This window comes from Terrapene carolina, unplaced genomic scaffold, assembly GCF_002925995.2.
Source record: "Terrapene carolina triunguis isolate 2854851 unplaced genomic scaffold, T_m_triunguis-2.0 Scaffold88, whole genome shotgun sequence".
Taxonomy (NCBI): Eukaryota; Metazoa; Chordata; order Testudines; family Emydidae; genus Terrapene; species Terrapene triunguis.
In genome coordinates, this window is record NW_020664439.1 from 23,312,412 (window position 1) to 23,323,990 (window position 11,579).

At 41.1% G+C, this 11,579-nt stretch overlaps 1 protein-coding gene across 1 annotated transcript in view; it reads left to right on the plus strand.

The window, feature by feature from the left end:
- Positions 1–11,579, plus strand: part of RNF13 (ring finger protein 13) — a 120,800-nt gene that overhangs the window by 79,652 nt on the left and 29,569 nt on the right. Inside the window, exons 8-9 of the mRNA XM_026649993.2 lie at positions 28–118; positions 5,973–6,078. Of these exons, the coding sequence (XP_026505778.1) occupies positions 28–118; positions 5,973–6,078 (197 nt within the window). The remainder of the gene's footprint in view (positions 1–27; positions 119–5,972; positions 6,079–11,579) is intronic.

Genomic DNA, 11,579 nt, shown 5'->3' on the forward strand with positions numbered 1-11,579 from the left:
CTAGTCTTTTGTTCTTTTTATGAACAGTTGAAGTTTTAAAGAAAATTGATATTCCGTCTGTCTTTATTGGTGAGACATCAGCTAATTCACTGAAAGATGAATTCACTTATGAAAAGGGGTAAGTAATTATTTACCTTTTTAAATATGTAACCTAATATGCAGTAACATCAGTCCTTGGACTGTTATCACCTCTGTTTAACCTTTACTGAAGATCAAGAATTTTTTTCTGGATGAAATCCTGGCCAAACTGAAGTCAATGGACGGCTTGCCATTGACTTCACTGGGGCCAGGATTTCACCCTCTATACTTTCAACATTGACTGTAAGATGCTTGATCCCTATGAGATTGTGTGTAAGTATTTTTAAATAAATAGATGCTCTGGCAGAGTGGTCAGTCTAAGAATCTGAAATTGCAAAAATAAAAAACAAAATCAGACTTTTCAGTAGCTCTTTACTTTAGGCCACAGTTATTATGACAGGCTGCAGCAAAGATGTATTTGCTCTTAAGTTTTTAAGTTCTCTTGAAGAATGCTTACTGGATATTCTTTATTGAGCCTGTCAGCCTGACCACTACCTTGGCAAGCTTCTTGAGATTCATAAGATATTTGTGGCCACTTTCACATTCTTAAAGGATATTCCCCAAGTTACCTTAGGGGAAGCATCATCTAAATTTCACATTCAGCATGTTTACTCAAAACAAAACTCATGTGTTTGTCAAACTTTAATGTATTTACTATAATTAAAACAATGGTGTAATCACTGATAAAGTTTCACATTTATGATAAAAATGCTCACTTATTCATACTGATGGTAGGCTGGCTCCATTTCTCCCCCCCAGGTCCCCATTTTTCACCCCTTTTGGTCTATCAATTGAAAGACTTGCAGCTTATGGTCCATTGTTAACAGATGTTTTTAAAAACTTGGGCAAGGCCCATTTGTAGTGATTTATTTAAGTTTTACTGTGTCTGTCTCAGGAACAGAATACCTGATTCAGTGTCCACTGAAGTCATTGGAAAGACTTCATTGACTTTAGTGGGCTTTGAAGCAGACCATTGGTGCATTATATAATTTAAATAATACAATAGCAATAAAATATTAGAAACCCCCAGCCATACCTTTTAGATCATACAGAGGTAAACAGATACCAACCCTAAACATCTTCCAATATTAGCCTAATATAAATCTTATACAACTAATTAAAATTCACCAGTCCAAGCCCAAAATCCCACACTTCACCATGATGATTGAAAATTTAAACAGTTACATGCCCATCCAGTAGTATTATTTGCTCTGAAGAAGCAACATTTTTCAAGGCTGTCCTAAGAGAAATAGGCGTGAACTGAATTTTAGTCACTCAGTTGGATAGTTGCTACAAAAACACAAGTCTAAACAAAATTCTTCCTCCTGGTTTCACAGCAGCAGCACGTCCTGCTGGCATGAGAAACTCAACTTTGTAAGGACCTAAGCTCAGGACTCTGCTTGATAGACTGTGGGAGTGCAGGTGACATACGGGTTTGTAGAATGTTAACTACCCTAGTCTAGCTAAGCCCTTCTAGCTATTGTAGCTACATTAGTACTGAACTCAGAGGAAACAGTCTATTCTACCCTCCAGGATACAGAGAAAGGTGCCACAGACATAGGGTTGGTAGTGTCAGGGCAAATGGAATAGCAACATAAATTAAGATATTGGCTTTGCCAGTTCTTGGAGGCTGCAACTCACAAAAACAAAAATGAAGCAGCATGAAAGTAATTCTATATGTGAACTGTAGAGACTATGGGAATTACTCTACAGTTGAGTCCTGTTACAGACTGATTGAATGGCACACGAGCCATGCTGCTAACTGTTTCACATCAGATATTGTTTTATGGCTCTGTTATTTCAAGGCATTCATGAGAAGAGAAACAAGTCACTGAATGTTGATGGAATATATGAAATCATGCTGAAATATAGGTTCTCTCTTATACTTATGTATTTTTGCAGTTATACTACAGAAAGATTTTTGAATTAATGCAGCTGTAATGAACACATACAAAGCTTGCCTCTAAAATTTGAGCTAAGTTTGGCAAGATTACTAAGGTTCGTAAACTTTTCCACAACACTAGGCAAGTTTTCAGTAGCTTGGAAGGCAGCATAGTCCAGTGACTGGTATATGATTGGAATGTTGGTGTGGATGGATACAGCTTGCTCAGGAAGGATAGACAGGGGAAAAAGGGAGGAGGTGTTGCCTTATATATTAAAAATGTACACACTTGGACTGAGGTAGAGATGGACATAGGAGACGGAAGTGTTGAGAGTCTCTGGGTTAGGCTAAAAGGGGTAAAAAACAAGGGTGATGTCATGCTAGGAGTCTACTACAGGCCACCTAACCAGGTGGAAGAGGTGGATGAGGCTTTTTTTAAACAACTAACAAAATCATCCAAAGCCCAAGATTTGGTGGTGATGGGGGACTTCAACTATCCGGATATATGTTGGGAAAATAACACAGCGGGGCACAGACTATCCAACAAATTCTTGGACTGCATTGCAGACAACTTTTTATTTCAGAAGGTTGAAAAAGCTACTAGGGGTGAAGCTGTTCTAGACTTGATTTTAACAAATAGGGAGGAACTCGTTGAGAATTTGAAAGTAGAAGGCAGCTTGGGTGAAAGTGATCATGAAATCATAGAGTTTGCAATTCTAAGGAAGGGTAGAAGGGAGAAGAGCAAAATAGAGACAATGGATTTCAGGAAGGCGGATTTTGGTAAGCTCAGAGAGCTGATAGGTAAGATCCCATGGGAATCAAGACTGAGGGGAAAAACAACTGAGGAGAGTTGGCAGTTTTTCAAAGGGACACTATTAAGGGCCCAAAAGCAAGCTATTCCGCTGGTTAGGAAAGATAGAAAATGTGGCAAAAGACCACCTTGGCTTAACCACGAGATCTTGCATGATCTAAAAAATAAAAAGGAGTCATATAAAAAATGGAAACTAGGACAGATTACAAAGGATGAATATAGGCAAACAACACAGGAATGCAGGGGCAAGATTAGAAAGGCAAAGGCACAAAATGAGCTCAAACTAGCTAAGGGAATAAAGGGGAACAAGAAGACTTTTTATCAATACATTAGAACCAAGAGGAAGACCAAAGACAGGGTAGGCCCACTGCTTAGTGAAGAAGGAGAAACAGTAACAGGAAACTTGGAAATGGCAGAGATGCTTAATGACTTCTTTGTTTCGGTCTTCACCGAGAAGTCTGAAGGAATGCCTAACCTAGTGAATGCTAATGGGAAGGGGGTAGGTTTAGCAGATAAAATAAAAAAAGAACAAGTTAAAAATCACTTAGAAAAGTTAGATGCCTGCAAGTCACCAGGGCCTGATGAAATGCATCCTAGAATACTCAAGGAGCTAATAGAGGAGGTATCTGAGCCTCTAGCTATTATCTTTGGAAAATCATGGGAGACAGGAGAGATTCCAGAAGACTGGAAAAGGGCAAATATAGTGCCCATCTATAAAAAGGGAAATAAAAACAACCCAGGAAACTACAGACCAGTTAGTTTAACTTCTGTGCCAGGGAAGATAATGGAGCAAGTAATTAAGGAAATCATCTGCAAACACTTGGAAGGTGGTAAGGTGATAGGGAACAGCCAGCATGGATTTGTAAAGAACAAATCATGTCAAACCAATCTGATAGCTTTCTTCGATAGGATAACGAGTCTTGTGGATAAGGGAGAAGCTGTGGATGTGGTATACCTAGACTTTAGTAAGGCATTTGATACGGTCTCGCATGATATTCTTATCGACAAACTAGGCAAATACAATTTAGATGGGGCTACTATAAGGTGGGTGCATAACTGGCTGGATAACCGTACTCAGAGAGTTGTTATTAATGGTTCCCAATCCTGCTGGAAAGGCATAACGAGTGGGGTTCCGCAGGGGTCTGTTTTGGGACCGGCTCTGTTCAATATCTTCTTTAACGACTTAGATATTGGTATAGAAAGTACGATTATTAAGTTTGCGGATGATACCAAACTGGGAGGGATTGCAACTGCTTTGGAGGACAGGGTCATAATTTAAAATGATCTGGACAAATTGGAGAAATGGTCTGAGTTAAACAGGATGAAGTTTAACAAAGATAAATGCAAAGTGCTCCACTTAGGAAGAAAAAATCAGTTTCACACATACAGAATGGGAAGAGACTGTCTAGGAAGGAGTACGGCAGAAAGGGATCTAGGGGTTATAGTGGACCACAAGCTAAATATGAGTCAACAGTGTGATGCTGTTGCAAAAAAAGCAAACGTGATTCTGGGATGTATTAACAGGTGTGTTGTGAGCAAGACACGAGAAGTCATTCTTCCGCTCTACTCTGCTCTGGTTAGGCCTCAGCTGGAGTATTGTGTCCAGTTCTGGGCACCACATTTCAAGAAAGATGTGGAGAAATTGGGAAGGGTCCAGAGAAGAGCAACAAGAATGATTAAAGGTCTTGAGAACATGACCTGTGAAGCAAGGCTGAAAGAATTGGGTTTGTTTAGTTTGGAAAAGAGAAGACTGAGAGGGGACATGATAGCAGTTTTCAGGTATCTAAAAGGGTGTCATAAGGAGGAGGGAGAAAACTTGTTCACCTTAGCCTCTGAGGATAGAACAAGAAGCAATGGGCTTAAACTGCAGCAAGGGAGGTCTAGGTTGGACATTAGGAAAAAGTTCCTAACTGTCAGGGTGGTTAAACACTGGAATAAATTGCCTAGGGAGGTTGTGGAATCTCCATCTCTGGAGATATTTAAGAGTAGGTTAGATAAATGTCTATCAGGGATGGTCTAGACAGTATTTGGTCCTGCCATGCGGGCAGGGGACTGGACTCGATGACCTCTCGAGGTCCCTTCCAGTCCTAGAATCTATGAATCTATGAATCTATGAGAGTGAGTTATATGGTATCTGTTTTTTGTTGTACAACTTAGGTGAGTCACTTAAACATGATAAAACTTTGAAAAGGAACTAAAAATTGCACTTGGGGTTCTGTGTTTGTTGTCCCTTCATTATTTCTGCATCAAGTATCCACATATGAAAAGATTTTTCCTACTTGCCATTTCTGCAAACTCAGCATAGGATATGACCGTCAGGCTGAGTTCTTTCCTGCTCATCACCAGTATCTGAGACTTCGTGAGCCAAATTCTGCAATCAGTTTTAGCTGTGCAGTCTCATTGTCTTCAGTAAGGTCACACAATTGTAAATGCCAGCAAAATATACCCCAGGATAGTAAACAGTTATATTGATGATTGTAAAGGATCCAACAAAGGGGAAACCAAAACACAAACAAAATATATATCTCCCCACACCCACCCTCCTTTAAGACATTCACAGGAAAGGAGCAGCCTTCAGGTTCAGAAAATCCTTACCTCAAGGCCCAGAGTAAATTCCCCAGACCTGAAGAAAAGCTCTGTGTAAATTCAACAGCCAATAGAAGTTGGTTCAATAAAAGATACTACCGCCATCCACTTTGTCTAGTATCGTGGGCCTGACACAGTTACAAGACTGCATAGGTCTTCCAGTTATTCATGCAAATTAGCAAGGTTCTACTTTGTTAACTAACGAGGAAACAATGACCATTTAAAACTGACTCATTCTAAAACGGGTATACACAGTCTATTTTCAGCTGAACATCTTTGTGGTGAATTGAATGCACATTAGGGGTAAAACCCTGGCTCCATTTAAATCAATGGCAAAATTCCAGTTGACTTCATTGGGGCCAGGACTTCACCCTGATAAGTATACTGATTCTAATGATTGCAGTTTTACCTATTTATTTCATTAGTATTACACTGACTGTGTGTTGACCTTTTAAAAAAAAGTGGCATAATATTTTCATATTATAGATACTCCTTTTATGTGCCCGAAGATGCTAATTTTTCTGTTGATGACTTTACCCTTTTGAATTTCTGTTGTAAGCTTCACTGTTCGTTAAAGTTTAATTAATTTTAAAATTGTTTTTCTTTCCCCCACAGTGGCCATATTGTGTTAATCCCAGAGTTCAGTCTTCCTTTGGAGTATTACTTAATTCCATTCCTAATTATAGTGGGAATCTGTCTTATACTCATTGTCATATTTATGGTAGGTGTTGCTCTTTAATCTTTTTCCTTCAACAAAACAAAACAAAAAATTACAGGACTGTGGCCAATTGAAATGAGTATGGCCCTGTATGCTTATTTAAAGAAACAAATAAACAAAGTTTCAGGTAGTATCCAAACAGATTGTACTCACCTTCAAAACTTGTGTCATTAAGTTCATGGTAAGAATTCGAAGCACCCTCTATACCACAGTACTACTTTTCTTTATTTGTCAGTCATCAGTCTGTTTTGTTTAAAGGGAATCAAAGCCATAGCAACTGCCCCACAAAAGGAATTTCTTTTCAATGCTAGCTCCCCTTAAAGGATTGTTCTGGCTCAGTGAATGATAGGAGCTGCAGCAGCCAGCAAGTATACTAAGTTTAGTGTCATCCAAGGACCCAGTTGCACAGGGAATATCACCACTGAATTCCTCCTGACTGGAGACCAATAATGTGCTGCAAATGTTTTAATAAGGAGCTTGTACAAAAATATTTCCCCTTAACCTTGTGATAGACCTTGTCTCCCAAAGGTGTATATGCGTTACAGATAGGACATTAGAGGGACTTAGGGTGACCAGATGTTTATTGGGACTGTCCTGATATTAGGGGCTTTGTCTTATATACGCAACTACGCCCTCCGCCCCTGAAAAAAAATAATCCCGATTTCTCACACTTGCTATCTGGTCACCCCAGAGCAGGGATCGGCAACCTTTGGCACGCGGCCCATCAGGGAAATCCACCTGTGGGCCAGGACGGTTTGTTTACCTGCAGCGTCCACAGGTTCGGCCGATCGTAGCTCCCACTGGCCGCGGTTCGCCGTTCCAGGCCAGCGCCCCCATTGGCCTGGAATGGCGAACCGCAGCCAGTGGGAGCTGCGATCAGCCGAACCTGCGGATGCTGCAGGTAAACAAACTGTCCCGGCCCACCAGCGGATTACCCTGACGGGCCGTGTGCCAAAGGTTGCCGATCCCTGCCCTAGAGGGACTGGGGAGACAATGCATTTAAATAAAATACTTTCCTCCCTCTCTCTCTGATGTGCCTATCATTGTCGTATCTAACCAGAACAAACAGCTCCAGTTGCCAAGCATACTAAGTGCCTCATGCTGGAAACATTTTTATTTTGATCCTGAAAAATATCCTGAGTTGATTAATAGTCTAGTAGAGTGTTCAGCCTTGGGCTTGGGGTAAAGACCTTGTTAGAACAGCTGGAGAGAGTGTGGGGGGGGATAGCCTTCCCTGTGAAAACTTTTGGAAAATATCTGACATCTGGTGCAACCTGGTACACTGCAAAAACAAAAGAGTTGCTCTTCAGAAACATTCATGAGCCCCGGGGTAGGCCATCTGTGGCAGGGATGGTTTAGTAGTATAAAGAGAGGGAGGGTGAACTCCATTAGAAGCAGGGAAACCGTCTCAAGCTTCCTGTCAGTTTGGCTAAAAGATTTTAACAAGGGGCTGCTGAGAGCGCCTAAGGGTATGTCATCACTGCAGCTGGGAGCTCCTGAACAGACAGACTTGCACTTGTGGGGCTTGAGCTGGCATACATCAGTGTGGCCATTGCAGCTCAGACTGCTCTCAAGCCCCTGAACTCCCCCAGGCTTGAGACCTGAGCTGCAATCCAAGCCCTAATGTTCCCCCTGCTATTTTTAGTGCGCTAGCACGAGCCCCACTAACTGAAGTCTGTCTACCCAGGCTGGGACGATCGTTCCCCTCTGCAGTGTAGACATACCTCAAGTGTAGACATACCACTCAAGCACATCACTGCTCCTCCGAAAGAACTGGGATGGAAGCTACTTATGATTTGAATTTGAACTTTTTAATCCAGTTCTCAGCAGGAATCTTCACCCTGGTCTGCACTACAGAGTTAGGTAAACACAAGGCATCTTATGTCAACCTAACTATGTAAGTGTCTGCACTAAAATTTCGCTCCTGATGATGTAACTCGCCCGCTACACCAACTTAACTCCACTTCCATGAGAGGGGTATAGTCAATGTAGTTAGGTTGACACAGTGTGAGTGTAGACACTGCGTTGCTTACATCGACTGTTACCCCCTTTCAGAAGCTGTGCCACAATGCCCCACATTAACGGTTCAATCGGCGCAAGCGCTCCTGGTGAGGGTGTGCACTGCCGATTCAAGGAGGAAATTACTGCAGTGGCTATACACCAGTGTCAGTTAGGTTGACAATTTTGTAGTGTAGACATGCCCTTCAACTGGGTGAGTAACTTAGGCTTGGTCCACACTGGGGCGGGGGATCGATCTAGGAAACGCAACTTCAGCTACGAGAATAGCGTAGCTGAAGTCGTTTCCTAAATCGAACTAAGTTTACTTACTGCGGGTCCACGCGACGCAGGCAAGCTCCCCCGTCGACAGCGCTTCCTCCTCTCGGCGAGCAGGAGTTCCGCAGTCGACGGGGGAGCACTTCTGGGATTGATTTATTGCGTCCAGATGAGACGCGATAAATCGATCCCAGAAGATCAATCTCTACCCGCCTAATCAGGCGGGTAGTGTGGACCTAGCCTTAGAGACTCACTCCCTAACTGTTCTCTGATCAGAGTCTCTGGTCATTCATAATTCTCCTTTTCCATAAGAAGCAGCTTCCACATCAAATGCAGTATGGTGCATTTTTACAACTCTTTCAGTGATGACTCATGTTACATTGATGGTTATTTTAGTTATTTTGAATTATAAATTCAAATTAAATTATAATTTTAAAAGCGCCTTTGGCACCATTAAAACGTCAGTGACATAAAAGATTAAACCCAGATACTTTTCCTCTTCCCAAATCCAAAGAAGAAAAAAATAACCAACCAGAGATTACCTCAAGCCCAAACAATACCTTGTCTTACCCACAAACACCAGCCCTCATTATGTCCTTCTTCCCCAGGAGCATGGGTAAATAGATAGTGCAGTGTGTCCTGAAGGTCATCAGATTCAGACACTTCAAGCCAAGGGGTTAATAAATTCCATGGATGATGGCCCTCATGGAGAATGCTCCATGAACAGCCTTTTCTCTTAAATTCTCAGTGCTCCAGCTACAACTCCAGCACTTCTGTTCATCTGCTCAGTGTGAAGCTGAAATTCAAAAAAGCAACCAAGATGTTAGGGTGCATAAGGAATGAGATGGAGAACAATACAGAAACTATTGTAATACTATTATGTAAATCAGTGGTACTAGATTTACATATCATCTAGAATACTGTTTGCAATACTGGTCACCCCATCTCAGAGAAAAGACAGATTAGAGGGCATGGAAAAACCCTCATGAAGAAAGATTGTAAGGTAAATAATCCTAATCTTTTCAAAGGAGATGAATAAGTGGTTATGAGAAAAATATATAAAATAATGAATGGACTCTAGAGAAGATAGATTATGAGCTTGATTTCAGTAGAATGAGAATTTCACCCCAGGTTTCCATCATGGATGCCTCATCAGTAGAGATTCTTTCTTTAAAGGTGCTTCTTCATGCCTTTTTGTAGACTTTTGCCACCAGTTCAGCTTCTCATACTCCATCTTGGTGTTAGAATAGCTCTAAAGCTTCCTTGTGAACTTCAGGGGAGTCTTCTTCAGGGCAAGAAATTAGCTTCTTTATAGACTGATTTATGTAGATCAGCAAGGGACAAGACTGATATAACAGAAACTAGACTGAACTCATCAAAAGGCCACATCTCCTTAGAATTGCAGCTATTACCCTGACAATAGAAAAGACAGGTTTCTGCATTACAAATGACATTAACCGCGTTACAGGAAATATATGTGGAATTTTGTTGGGATAGCAGCAGAATATCCGAGCAAAGGCCATCCATACAAGTTGAACAATTTGTCTTTTTTAGGTATGCCTTTTAAGCATAGGACCTATAGATGTCAATGTAGAAAAGGCCAATGCTGTGAATTAGCACAGTTTTGTAATAATTGAATGGGATAGCAGCACTGTGGTGGTGCCTAACTGACACTTGCTGAAATGAAAGCCCTGATTTTGGGACCAAACAACTGTCTGTGCAAGCCTGAAGGGTTGGCGGGATTAATTTTGGGGAGCAAGCCACCCACTTGGTGAGGCACAGCTGAGGCACTGTGACTATATGCTCTGAGTCCCTTGCTCATATATTGGGAAAAAGCAGGGGAGAAGGGTAGGTCTGTAAACTCTTCCTTGGTGTTAAAAGTCATGTAAATTTATGTGAACCAAGTATAAACTGTTTTCTTTGTCTGCAGATAGCCTGAAACAATGGCTCTTAGAGGTCTGGACTCCTCTGCTTCCATTAATCTCCTTATGATGTTAACTTTAATTTTTCATATGGAACTATAAATGTAAAGAGAGGGATATAAATATTTCCAGGTGAACTGTGGGATGCTGACAGATGAATACTGGGTCAGATTGTGTGCTGAAGAATTGCAAGCCCTCATTTTGTTCAGTTGTACTTAAATTGTAAATTTTTTTGAGATTCTTTACAAAAAGAACATTTAAGACAAGAAGGTACCTATTACAGACAGTGCAAAGGGCAAGATTCACCATATATTCACTGAACATACAGCCATACAAGGGCAATTTAGTACAATTCTGTTTGACTTTAAATTTAATTAAAGCACATTTCCACTAGGCAATTATTTTTTTATCCATTGTGTGACTGCTTAAGCCAGATTTTTCTGTATAACATTGTGAATGAAGGACAGGAATATCAGAACCATCCTGAGCCTCATAAATCAACAGTGTAACATACAACTGCAGCCTGTTGGATAAATGTTTACAAGCAGAATTTTAAAATGTATAATGGTTAATTTTGTGTTTACACCAATTCATTTTGCTAAAAGTCTTTTAGATTGACTGTGAATGGTAAAAATGTAACAGTTGCCAGCACTTCAGCTTTATTCCACTTATAGAAGAAAACAAAACAAAAACAAAAAACCATTTCTAAGGGCTAGCTACACTGGCAGTGCTTTAATGTGGCTTGTGTGGTCGCGGCAGAGCCCACCTCCACGAGGGGCCTGGCTTCCAGCGCTGGTGCACTGTCTACCCTGGTGCTTTACAGCGCTGAAACTTGCTGCACTCAGGGGGATGTTTTTTCACGCCCCTGAGCAAGAAAGTTGCAGCGCTGTAAATTACCAGTGTAGACAAGCCCTAAGGTGAAAGGTAATCCTTTCATGATATAAATGTATTACATCAGTTCAGGCCATCCACAATTGAATTGACCAGGACATTTCTCCTTAGAATTGCACTTCTTCCATTTCCCTCAATTGTATCTTCCTAGAGCAAGGGAAAACAAAAAACCAACAGCAGCTGATCTGACCCAAAAGGCCACTGCCACAGTACATTGTTCCCAGGGGACCAGTTGTCTAAACCAACATAATCTAAAGATACCAGGATAGATATTACAATGATAGAGCCATCACAGATTATTTAAAAAGCAACAGAGGGTCCTGTGGCACCTTTAAGACTAACAGAAGTATTGGAGCATAAGCTTTCGTGGGTGAATGCCCACTTCATCAGACGCAAGTAATGGAAATTTCCAGAGGC